The 13618-nt window shown below is 36.5% G+C and overlaps 1 protein-coding gene across 3 annotated transcripts in view; it reads left to right on the plus strand.

Annotated features, from left to right (window-relative positions):
* The window catches only part of ARHGAP5 (Rho GTPase activating protein 5), a 45881-nt gene that overhangs the window by 20488 nt on the left and 11775 nt on the right, over positions 1–13618 (plus strand). For 2 of the 3 annotated variants that reach the window (XM_082761135.1, XM_082761136.1), the window contains 2 exons: positions 2966–3113; positions 13055–13132. In XM_082761135.1, the coding sequence (XP_082617261.1) occupies positions 2966–3113; positions 13055–13132 (226 nt within the window). The remainder of the gene's footprint in view (positions 1–2965; positions 3114–13054; positions 13133–13618) is intronic. The other variant, XM_082761137.1, reaches the window with a different exon arrangement.

A 13618-nucleotide genomic window follows, 5' to 3' on the forward strand; every position in this document is an offset into this window, starting at 1 on the left:
TACCTGTTAGTTCTTTTTTATTATGGTTTAGGAGAAGTGTGCAAAACAGTTTTTGTACCTAGAGTAGTGCTCGCTGTTTGCAGTATTAGGTGACTGCTGTATCGTGGTGAGTAGGTGTATTTGGCTGAAATGTCTATGGAACTAAAAATAACTGACAAAATCCTCATCTTGCCAGCAAAATCTAAAAATGTTAGAAACGATGCAACTTTTGGGGGAAGATTTTACCCACTCACATCTACCAAAAGACAAGGAAATCATAAGAGATTTTAATGCATGTGACAGGAAAGAAAAGAAGTTGATACATAATGGGAAATAGCTGATAAATTTGTTATTGTACCTTTATGTGTGCCTTATGAAATCCTGATTTCGTGTTTATGGAACAGCCCCCCAACAACCGTTTTTCCTACTCTCTGTGTTTAGATCAGCTGAAAAGAACTCCAGGTTATGGAATTCTTTTTTATTTGTCCTGTTCTTCTATTTTGTCCTAGTTTTATTTAAATTCTTTTGACAAATTCTCACTTCCCATATTGGAGATGAAACTGATTGTTTCAGGTAGTTTCTCTAAGAAACCTTTACGCTTTTTTGAGTGTGTGTAATACCATAGTGCAAGTCTTAGGTTCTTAAACCCATTCTCCTAAACATAGGGCATTTATTAGCAAAAGCAGCCTTTATTCCAGCTTGAGAATATTTGAGTATATATTTGAGATATTTGGTATTTCATACTACATCCAGATATACACAGGTAATATTCAATACGTTTATCATAGAAATTCTGTAACATCCCAGTTTATTACTTCATTAACCAAATAGCTTTCTACTCTAACCAAATTTGTTAATGTTATGCTAATATTATGTCTATCAAAGAGAGTCGGCCTTTTTAAACCTGCTGAGTCTGAAATACATAGCCGGAGTATTGGTGATACTCCATTTATTCTAAGGTGGTGGGGATGTTGCACTGACCACCTTGAAAGAGCAGTAATTGCAGCTTTTATTTGCCACCTTTATTGTGTTAATGCCAGCATCTCTAAAATTATCTTACATTCAACATTTGACAGGGGTGTTTGCTGAGTTTTACATACTCTTTAGCTTTAACTTGGCCCTTTCAGTGTCTTCTCATCAGAAATGTGTATAGTTGTTGCCTAAATAAATAATATTTTACCACTAAGGAGAAAACAGCCAATGAACTGGGTTGTGTGCTGGAGACTTAAAAGCAGGGGCCTGTGGCAGCGAGAAGGAAAGAAGAAAAGGCTGTTTCTGATCTGAAGGCAAATATGCTGGATGAACCAGCGGTATTTTATCCAAGATGAATAGAAGTTAGGCAAAGAGTTGACAGTTGGAAAAAATGCTTTCAGATGTCTGCTTTAACCATGGAAGTTTATCCTGCAGTTTTATCTAACCTTTAAAAATAAAAAAAATAAAAAGATCAACTAATGTAAAACTGGGGAGCAACAAATTGCTGGAGAGCAGTTTTTTTCTAATACTTTGAAGAATTTGCTGATAAATGTTCCCTTCTTCTAAACTATTAAGTGTTGCACCTTTTGTAGGAATCCCAAATTTGAAAGATAATCCTCAGTTTTTGTTAGTCTTTTGTTACTGTGTTCAATCACAGGTACTCTGCTACCAATTTCAAGGAGCAGAAACTGTCCTAGAAACATTCCACATGAAAAGCCTGGCCCCTTAATTAGGCTCCTTAATTGAAGGGCTGTGATTAACAACAGGTCTTGTTAGCAGTTGTTCCAGAGGTTCCACAGTGCTGCAGGGTGATGGAGACATATTGAAGCTGGAGTTTCCATCTTCTCCCATAGAGCTGTACTCAAAGTCATTACTTGTTGACTAGAGCAAGTCAACAATGAGTATATGCCTTTCTAACCTGAAGTTACAGGTAGCCTATAAGGCCTGAATAAAGAAATTTGATGGTGAAGAAAATAAAAATTGAAAAGTCTAGAGGTTAACCCATTCTTCTGCACAAAGAGGTTGAAATCCAAGACTTTTCTGAGTGTCAGGTCTAGAAACTAAACGGTGGTGTGTTTTGTCTTAATAGTGAGATGTCTTCTTATAAATTCCGAAATACTGCCAACTTGGTTATTAGCTCTGTGTTTTGTGCATTTTGTTATTCTTCACTCAACATACAGTATAAGTCAGAGCTTTTATGTGAAAACACAATGGCTTGTACTGTTTTTACAGTGCATAAACTTAATAGAATGCTTGGTTTGATTATGATGATGATGTTCATTCAGTTACCACATTTAGTTGCCACTCTAAAGCCAATTGACTGGCCAATTTACATGGCCATCTCTGAATATTTTCATCAACATTCAGAGATGAAATGTGGTATCTGCTACAATATATCTCCAAAGTGGTTTTATTAGGTCAGCAGTGAAAAATGTCTCTTGGGGAAGGTTGGAGGTAGTTGTGGAGAAAAGAAAGAAAACTTGATATGAAAATTGCTCTGCAAGATTTGGCTGAGTGCAGATATCCTTTTCACTAAAATCCTGTGCCTGCAACTAAGCAGTCATATTTAATATTAGTGCCTGCAACTCTTGATCTGAGATTTATTGCTATTCGTTCTGCATCATCATGTTTCTAGAATAGTTGCAATATAAAGATTGCTTAGTCTCTTTGACAGGCATGCAGAAGACAGTCTCTCGTGATAGGAAACATCATACTGTTATTCTACATATTTCAATAGAATTATGGTTAAATTGTACTTCATGTGGATTCTTCTGTGAAGGGTGCTGAAAGTTAATATTTGCGATGCAAAAATGACCAAATGTTTTAGAAATTAGGTACTGTTTCTCTAGTGTATGCTATTTTAAAAGTACATTTGTACTCAGGTTGCTATGGAGGGATTTGATTTTCTAATGGATGTGTGATCTGTTTGTTTTTACTAAGTGGTTGCAATATGAATTACAATGTTACTTGAATGTTACTTAATTAATACTTAAATAATTCTGTTTTGTTGTAGCAGAAAAAGAAAGCTAAGGCATTCAATCCTCCAATCCGTAGAAACTGGGAAAGTAATTACTTTGGGATGCCCCTGCAGGACCTGGTTACACTGGAGAAACCCATACCTCTGTTTGTTGAAAAATGTGTGCAATTCATTGAAGACACAGGTAAGACAGGAAACTTATTGGAGGAAAGACTTCCCACTTGCATACCGAGCAATGTCTCTCACTTCCTGTTTTAAAGCACTTTTAGAATCCTATCCCAGAAATAAATAACTTCATTGTGGGTAAAGTAAGTTTTAAAAATAGTCTGTTTTCTAAATTATATGCTTAATACGTGTTTGTCTTATTTATTTGCACAAGTATTTCACAGGTTATTGAGAAACATTTGAAGTTTAATGTTTCCTGTAATTTAAAAAAAAAAAAAAAAAAAGACTTCAGTTTGTAATATCCAATGACTTTTAACCTAGCAGCGTTCCATTCTGCATGTCTCACTTTTGCCACAGTATGTTATGTAACACACTGAAAAGCTCTGAAATCTACTTCTACCAGTTGCAGAAATTAGATACTTGATATGGTTTGTTAAGTCAACTCACTTTTATTTATTTATTTTGCGGGTTAACCTGTACTTGCACTTTAACTTGTTACGAAGAAAGCTTTACTTTCTAAATCTATGTATTTCTGCATTAGCAATACTAAGCAATTTATTTAATTTCCAAATTTCCAGCTTATTGTACAATATTAATGCGTCTTTGCACTAAGGTGAAATTTCAGCTTTTTTTCATCTTTTTAAGTGCCTTCCTGGTCATGTGTTTGAGCCCTCTTGCTTTCATTCTCTTTACTGGGGGGCCATGAGGCGAATAAAATGATATTAACTGGTCCAACATAAGATTACATTTTGGAGAAGGAATTTTTTCTGAAGCTTGGGTATTATCTCTGGTTAGGTTTTGTTTTTTCTGTTCTGTTTTTAAAAGTGGAGAGCACTAATTTTCACTTTGTGAGAAGTTCTTGCTAGCTCTGAAGTTTCATAAATGCTAATTGGCTACATTTGAAGCAAGTGAAGGCATAAGGTTGAATAATTGGTGGTGAAACACAAGCAGGAACATCCTTTGGATGCCTGCTGTTGGATGTTGTTGAGAGCAGAGTGAAACAGTACCTGTTGTCTACGTTTCCTTCGTTCTGTGATACAATTTTAGCTGTAAGATGACAGTAACTTTGAGCAAGAATAAAACTGAAGAATTTCCTTTCTGAAATTCAATTTTATTGCCATGTATGAGAACAGTAAGCATTTCCAAAAGGTTTACTACAGGCAGTAAGCCTGATGGCTGTTTCTGTCAACTTCTGTAGTGCATTATTACAATAATAATAATAATAAAAAAATAGGTGAAACCTCAGGCAGTGACCTTTTGGGAGTTAAAGATGTAAGTGTATCTGTCTTTAACCTTTACCTCCTATTGATTCTTTGCCTGCAGGTAAGAGCGGTATTTTCATCCCTCTTACTTTCTCCTCCTCACCTGGAAAAAGAATGGGGAAGGAGAAAGAAGAGGAGGAGTAATATATAATAGATGATCTATACCACTCTAATTTGCTTGCTGTTGTATGCAGCAAAAATATAGTGCAAGTCATGGTCTGAATTTATGTTCTTTAAAAATGGCTACATACACCTACTATATACAGCTATTTAGAACAGACGTTTTGCCAGTAGTGTCTTGGTAGAAAAAATAACTTGTAAAAAAAAAAAAAAAAGTCTTTAGAATCCATAAGTAATATCTTAAATTTGAGCACATGTAACTTTGTAAGAACACTTTCAAACCCCAAAATTATACATCTGGATCTAAAGAAAGTTCCTTTTTCTTGGAAGTATTATTGTCTGTTATCTGTTGACTTTGTGGGAGACCTTTAAGAGAAAATCTAGTATTTCTCTGAACGGATCATTTTTACCAGCTTGTGGAGTGAGAGAGAGATATAATGGAGAGTAAACATGAATAGTCATCGTTTTTCATCATAATCATTAGATAACTGAAGCATCCAGTAGATCTAACACTTTTTGTCTCCTCTAATGACCTGTCTTTGAAGGATAAGGTGTTTAGTTAAGCTGCTGGTGGGTTCAGAATGTGTGGGGCTCCTCAGAAGGTGGTGGCTGGGGAGGTATTGCTTGTATGCTGGTTCTCCTGATCTGCTGCTGTGCAGGTACTGAAAACTGGAGGATTTTAATTCTGGCCGTATGTGTAAGCAGCACAAACCTTGAGCCATCTGTGTGCTTTGTGTGTGACTGTGAAGACTGTTGTCCTGCTGTTTCTGTTAATCATTTGGAAAAGATGGAACAAAGCCTCTACTTTTGATCTGAATTAGTTTTTTCTTCTCCTAGTTTGGATTCTGTATAAGTTTTGGTTGTTCTTTACAGCTCCCTTACTTGGGTGTGGGAGTCTTATTGCTGATGTGTGTTATTTTTATATTAGGTTAATATTCTGTAGAAATCTGATGAGATTCAAACCATGTGTTCTAGTTTTCATGCAGCCTCCTCCTTTGATAGAACCTATTTTTGCCTTCTTCGAGAGAAGCATGCTACAAGGGAAATTAAATTTTCACTTGCCTTGCCTTCAAGTCCTCTGCTGAAATAGACTCCCATCATCAACTTTGGTACTATCTTGTAGAAAATCCCATGAAAACGGTTTTGGAGATGATCAGTCTGCAGAAGGCAAGTCAAGATCTATTAGCTGCAGCCTGGAGTCCAGAACAGTACCAGCTCCATTTGATAAAGCTATCGTATCAGCTGCTTGCCCCTGGGGAGTCCTCCAATGCTTCAGCTTTCTCTTAGCAAGTCAGCCTGATGTTAGTACTGACTGACTCATCAGACATACCCGTGTTTACTATCATCATCTTTCTTTTTAATCAAGATCTGTAGTCTTCTCCAACTCTGCTTGAATGAAGCTAATCAGTATATTTGTTTTATGGAGGACAGATTTGTTTAGCTTCCCTTTAAGGTACTTAGAATCATAGAAGTTAATGGAGTTCGGCTCCTTCCCTTTATATTATCGCATGTAATTTGCACTGTGGCTGAATTAATTTTTTATTTTTATTTTTTTTTAAGAAGATACAGCTAACTTTAAATTGAAGGGCTAATCTAAAATTTTCATGTTTCCTCTCCTTGCCTCATGAAATTATAGAAGATGCTTTAGACCCACTTTTCAGAATTGTGACTGAGGCTAAAAAGTACCCAGTGTAAAATGCAGTTTTCCCTGTTTTGCTCTGGATCCTCAGATAAGATCAGAAACTGTTCCTGAAGATTCTTACTCAACTTAAACTGTAAAGAATTGACAGCATGTAGAAAATGCCAATGGATTTTTCTGTTTTATCGTGGTGCTTTGGAATATCCTCACATTTAAAAACATGAGTGTTTATCAGTGGAAGAGGAATAATTTGGACAAATGGAAGTAAATCCAGGAGGTGAAAATTCTACCCTTTTCTAACTCAACAAGTTTTTTGTCGGAAGGTGCCATAAGAATCCTGTCAGGGTAAAGCTAGATCTGCTGAGAATCGCTTACTTTCAGGTATACGTTTGTAGATACATACGCATGAAGGTACTTTCTGTGTGTTCCTGTTTTGGTTGATATTTTCCAGCAGGAATTTTTTGTTCTAGACTGATTTTGCTTTATGGAGTCAAATAATTTCTGCTTTTCAAAGATGATCAAGGGCTCAAATTTCTTTGGAAACTTTCCTTGATAGCACTAAAGGTAGAAACTGAGGGAGTAAAGTGTTCAGTGCTTTAGCAGATCTAAACCTAGTAAGTAATAAGCATGTATCAGAACCCCCAGTTTGGCAGCAGTGTGTACTGTTGTTGCTAATACCACAAAGCAGGGATAGCCCATAATATTTTGCTTTGTCAGCACCTATTGATTTAAAAAATTACGACATCATGTAAGATTATCTTAAATTTAATAATACTGATGAAAATGTGCCTAAATACTATAAACAAACTCTATGTGGGTATTCATATGTTGTCCATGATTATAGGCAAATGTTTCCTCTATCCAAGCCTTTCATTTTTGAATTCATTATAATTATAGCAGGATGAGTAATCTTTGGTTGGTTGTCAGAGCTCGCTCTTGTTGATTCATTGAATGAGATGATTGAAAATAATTTTACCTTTCAGGTAAGTAACTTGATAATGGTGAATTATCAACCTTTCCACTAAACATCTTGGTACAAAGATACATGTTCAGGAAAATTTACTTTTCTGGTAAAGATATTATAGTCTTACCTGTAACCTTTTACAGACTATGTAAGTACTTTTATAATCACTGGTGGTATTGTGTAGTGCATAACCTGCTGATGTTTGTATGCTTTTACCTCTGTCACCTTAAATCACTATGTAACTTGCTTTTAAGGGCAGCTGCTGAAATTGACTTTTTGACATTAGTAGTTATTTTCAGCTGTAGGCTTCTAAACGGAGGTTTGAGGATACAGTTCTTGTGCGTTTGTTGCTTTCTCCTGATGGAATGAATAGAAGGTCATTTTGGTACATCACTTAAAATATGTAGTAGTGTTCTGCAAACCAGATTTATGGAAATGCTCACAGCGGGGAAGCAGAGCTAGCCTCAAAACTAGAGCTGCTTCTCTACAACTATGTAGACCATTACGTTTTTTAATACATTCTTGTTTTTTCTTTGTATAGGCAGCAGAGATCAGATAATTTTTGAAGCTCAACTGTACGTTAACTATATTAATAGCATGAATTCTGTGATTGTGCATTTCTCCTTAAGAATTGCCATGTGAAGAGTAAGAAGTATATTTTTTCAGAGTTCTCTAGTATTACATGAATTTTGCATAGCTACCCAGACTCAGAAGTAGTCAATTTGGTTTGAAAGAGAGGAAAACAGGTTTCTGAAGGCTAATTAAATCCTTATTTTCAACAAAAGTAATTTTTTCTGTCTCAATGTTGTTGGTATGATTGAATTTTATAATTGCAAAACAAGGTAAAGATACCTATTGAATGTTAATTCTGTTCTAAACTTTAAGTGTAAAAAGTGTTTATTGCAAGTTCATAGAGTATTTTGATGTAGTTAACGTAGTGACATTTTTATGCTGTTTTATATGCTGCCAATTTATTTTCATGTTCTGTTTATCTGTTACCAAACACCTACAGTTGTTGATTATTTTTAGCTTTCCCAGCTAAATTTTTTTTAGTAATTTTGGCTAAACCTATTCATGCTAACTACTCATATATATGAGTATATAATATATGAGCTTTTAAAATATTTAAATATTCCTTTAATTTGCTTTTTGGATTTTTTGTTGGCGTACGTTTTTAAACAATAGGTGAAAAGCTTGATACAAATGACATTTCAAGTCTGTTTACCAAGTAAGGAGGCATCAAACTAATATTATGAATACTAGCACAGTTTGCCATTTAATAAATTCAGTGCTTGACTTCATGCAACTGGTAAGTGCAGCTGGACAGGATCTGGGGGGTTCTGGTGATAGACAGACCAAGCACGAGTCAGTAGTGCATCCTGCTAACAAAGGCAGCTGAGGATGTAATGGACTGACCAACAGAAGGGTAGGCAGTAACTTGAAGTAATTGTGCTTCTTTTCTCAGGACTTATTAAAATTCATCTGAAATACTACAAGAAAGATGTAGACAAACTTGAGAGAGTCTAGCAGAAAGAGGGTCAGGGTCTGGAGCTCATGACTTGTGAGGAAAGGTAATGGGAACTGGATTGGCACAGTTTGGAGGGAGAAAGGCTAAGGAAAGTAGTGCTCTCATACCTGTGAGGAGATAGCTGAGGTGATGGAGCCAAGCTAAACACTGATGTGCATAGCAGGAGAACTAGAAACAATAATCATTAAAATTGGAGGTTCCTACTGGATGGGAGAAAAATCTTATTCTGAGGTTTATTGAAACACTGGTACATGTTACTGCAAATGTTGGTGGGCACTCTGTTCTTGGAGGTATTCAAGATCAGATTAGACAAAGACCTACACAGCTTAATCTAAATTCAGCATTGACCCTTGTTTGAGCAGGAGGTTGGAGTAATGACCTCCTGAGGTGCTTTCCAACCAGAGCAGTTCTGTGATGACTTCAATTTGGGCATCGCAACTTTGGAATTAATCAGCAGGGAGGAAATTCTGTCGAAACGCAAGAGGAGGGGAAAACAGGCATCAGTTGTTTCTTCTGAAGGAAGACTGACTACCAGACGGATGGAGGGAGGAGCACACGTGTTAATTTATTAGTGTGTGAGAATCATTAAAAGCTGTAAACAAATATGTTTTGAAATATTCATAAACACATGTTGTGCACTTGAGCTGTATTGCTAATTAAGGTATCTCTTCAAAGGAAACATCATGGGAATTATGTAAAGAATTCCTAAACAATGCAGACAAGACCACGATGTCAGTACTTCTGGTTAGCTGCTACTCTTATTCCCCTACCTTCCTCCGTGCCCAGTGACCAAACAAAATTACAGTATCTTCAGATCTGGTCCATTTTTAATGAAGTAAAGAATGTGCCTGTTTGCTTTGGCAAGCACAGAAAAAGTGAATTGCTTTTTATCGTGTCATTTTAATTGAAGTTGTTTTTTGTTTTGTAAATGAACTGGCCGTGAAGTATGAGATGGAGTAGTAGTTCATAAACTGGTTGAGAGCTTGTTTAATAGTTGGTTAATGAAGACTGTAGAACTGTTAATTCAGCATTGGATGAGAACTTCCTATTTTTGAGTCTTCCTGAAAGTACTGCTTATTTTCTTCATACTGATTCCTTTTATTGAACATTTCAATAATTTATATATTATTGCAAAAATCAGTCAAACGTTTCTGGTGCTGTTTTTGAGTGTGTGAATTGAAAGTTGTGATTCTTTAAATGCCAGTGTTTCTGTGCACAGATTAGGAACATTTTAAATGTATTTATATCATTTAATTTAGTGTCAGGCTTTTCTTACTTGAAAAGAATTCGCATTCTTTGCTCTGTAGGTACCTACATTCTTGTACATCAAAATTACCGGTCTGGCTCAGTCAGGTGGAGGTTCCCTGAGTCCTGCGTAGTCTGGCTGGCATAGTGGTTGAGAAGTGGTACATTAGGTCAATCTGTGGAGTAAAATTATGGGCTGGTAGAGATCACAAAATTTACAGAGGTAACTCTGAGAATGATCATCTTGGCTGCTGTAGTAGCAAATGACTCCTGAAAAATTCAGTTGGTCACTGTAGGGGAAGGAATTAGACTGGGGAGAAACAGGCATGCTGTGATGAGATGGCACGCGTTCAAAACGGAGGCAGTACAATGAGAGTGAGAACCTGGCTGCAGATGCCAAGTTGGCAGCTACTGTGTGACTCTTAGTCAGGCTAAATATTAGTATAGCTGTTGTCACTCCGCAGAAGGCTTTAAAATCATCAGAGAAGCTGTCTGAAAACATCTACTCTCAATACGTGGTGTCAAACAAGCAAAAAGAACTGAAAGAATTAAAGAGAACGTATGGCGAAAAACGATCCTTTAGTGTAATTCCACGTTACACACGCAGCTTCAATAGGGCTTGCAGTTTGGATCAATCTGCTTTAGAGTAGAAAAGAATTTGGAAAAGATACTGCACAGGACAGTAATGGTGGCTTTTGATGTAAGAACAACTAAACAGATCAGCTTAGAAAATTTCTGAGGAAGGGAAATTGCAAAATAAAAAACAAAACAAAATAAACAAAAAAAAAAACATAGTTTTGACAGAGTAGAGAGCTCACTGCTTGTTAACACAACAAAAAAGCTTTAGGAAAACTTCAGATACTGAGCATAAAACCAGTATGTTTTCATGCTCTACCTTACTGAATTCTGAAAGAGCTCTCTGCCATGAGTTGTTGTAAAGACCACAATAAATGACTTAAAGGGATTTTAGCTGAATTAGGGGAGGATAAAAACTCAAATGGCGATTGCAAGTCCTTATGCAAAAGCATTCGTAGGAAGATGGGAGGATGTACCACAGAAAACTTACTCATTTCTTCTCCTGCTGCTCCTACCTCTTCCCTCAAGTATGTCCTGCGTGCTGGTGTGGAAATGGGATATTGTGCTGGGCAGGCCTTGGTCTGCCTTGTTCCTGAGGTTAATGTGGTCATGAGCTGTCAAGTTTAGATGGGTAAACTGCAATGTTATACTTGAAGATCTTGATGTAACAAACATTACAGAGACCTGGTTGGTTAATAAAACAACAGCAAACTCAACAAAAAATATAAACTTGAAACATTACTTAAATCACATCATCGAACTTCTAAGTTCGTGTACATGTATGTACACAAACAGATTAAACTTTTTTCTGCGTGTGCCTTAAAAGAACAGCATACTAACAGCTCATCAACTGTTTCATGAGGTGTTATTTTCTAGAATATAAAAGCAGGAAAAATTATTTTTGTATGAGGAATGTAAGAGACAAATTTAGTGAGCATAATCCAGAATTGCAGCACTCAGCTGCTGTTCTTGGAAGAAGATGCCTAAAGTTAGTAGGCATCTCCTGAAAATTTTCAGAAGTGCTGTGTTAGCTTTTATGGTATCTCAGAGCTGTAGTGGTCTGAGCAAAGAGGTGTCTACTGTGTGGTGAAATAGGGGAAAAAAACCAAAACCACCAGATACTACCATAGAGCATCTCTGTCTCCACAGCAGCCCAGTCCAAGTATTGAAGGTTTAAGCTCTCTTACTAAACAGCGACTGAATCAGACTTTACAGAAAATGCTGTTGCAGCAGATTCATTTCCCTTTGTGCAGAAAGAAATGGAATGGTAGTTGGATAAAGCACAGAATAGCCTGGGGCTGTGGGGGATCTAACTGAGAGTTCTCCTGTACTAAACGATCCTAGCTTGTTCTTACCTACCAGTGATTTTTTATTTTTTTTTAAATTTTATTCCTTTATTTACAACTTCAGCAAGAGGAATACAAAATTTTTCTGTGACAGCATTTGGGGCGCATTTTTGAAGGCAGGTTTGAAACCTCTCCAGCTGTGGAAATCATTGAATCCCAAATTTTGCCCTGTGCCACCAATTTTTATCTCCTGCTGCTTTTTGAGGAAAGCAGCATATAGTGCTTTGTTTTTTTTTTTTGAAAGGACAGTTTTGGTAAATACTTAAAAGAAAAGATTCTTGGCAATATGGATTTGGAAAGCTAAATGGAAGGTTTTTTGAAGAAGAAATACTCAAAAGTTACAAAGGTAGTCTTGATGGGGCCAGTAAAGAAATGTGTGTGCGGCATGAAGAGGGAGAAACGGAGTTATAAGAGTGATGATTGCCAAATGGATTAATGCAACTTTCCCAGCTGTATGAAGTAGTTATGTGTATTCTGTACTTGCAGCATGTGAGCAGGATTTCTTGTGTTTGCTGGTAATCAACATGCTCTGAGACTGAGGTATGACTGAGGAGTTGCTGTATTGACTTGATGGTGGAAAATGCATTCAGTTACTGGGCTGTGATGGTAAAGAGCCAAGAAACTTTTATAGAGCTCTAAAAGTTTGTTGTTGATGTTGTTTTTTAAATAAAAGCATGTAGTGCTATGGAGATGTAGCATATAGATAATTTTGTAACTGTAAAGATGAAGAACTGTGGACTATGAACTGGTTGTTGTCCTTAATGATTTCCAAATCGCCAAAGAAAAAGATTACAGGTGGCTGTGATTAGCAGGCTGGATGCTTCCGTTTAGCGAGTAGCTGTGGGCAGAACAGATAGCGATGTGATAGGATGCATAATCAATGGGGTGGAGCGAGCGATCATGAGTGTGTGTCTGTGTTTGTGTTCATAATGAAGGTGTGGATCTGTATTGTAATGTTATTTACCTAGGGTGGCAGCTAGAAATATGATAACTCAGTAACACATAGTAAGGCAAGGTAATAATGAGCAGCCTGGAGAACCTCTGCTTCCTAACACTTTGCTCCCCTCCTGACTTACACTAAATGGAGTAGTGTAATCAAAAAACAATTGGTATTTTCCTGTTTTGATAACAATTACAGTGATATAGTACTACCATGTAACTTTTTAGGCACTTGGATTTATGTTCCTACCTATGGCTTCTGAATAAATAATTATGACTGGCTCTGTTTTGCTCTGTAGTACATAACCTTGTTTTATATCTGTTTTTTCCCTCCTTCTAAGGATTGTGTACTGAAGGCCTGTACCGTGTCAGTGGTAATAAAACAGATCAAGACAACATTCAGAAACAGTTTGATCAAGGTAATGCCCAAATTTATTATTTAAAGCCAAAACAACTTGAATTCACCATGGATTTATAAGATAGTGCAGTCACTGTAAATGAGTTACATGTTCAATCTGCTTTCTCTAGTACTGAGTGCTTAATGCTCTGGTAGGTTGTACTGATACAGTTCAAGTTGTAATTACTGAAGCTGTGTGTAAACTAAGGATGAGATAAAATCAGTTTTAACTGGCTACAAGATTCTAAGTGCTGCTTGTGGAATTTCTAGGTGCTATTCTAGCTGTATAAATGAGTTTAACTGCAGTCTAAAGTGCTCATCATTCCTAGGCATTAAAGCATTGACTTCCTTCCCACACGCCCCCCGAATGTAGAACTTTTTGATAATTATTTTATTGAAAGCCCTCTGAATAATATGGATTAACTTGATATAATATGGATTAACTTGATAACATGGATTAAATCTTGATAATGAATTTGTAATACCACCTTCCTCATGCTGGAATGTA

Source organism: Aythya marila (genome assembly GCF_965140915.1).
Source record: "Aythya marila genome assembly, chromosome: 5".
Lineage (NCBI taxonomy): Eukaryota > Metazoa > Chordata > Aves > Anseriformes > Anatidae > Aythya > Aythya marila.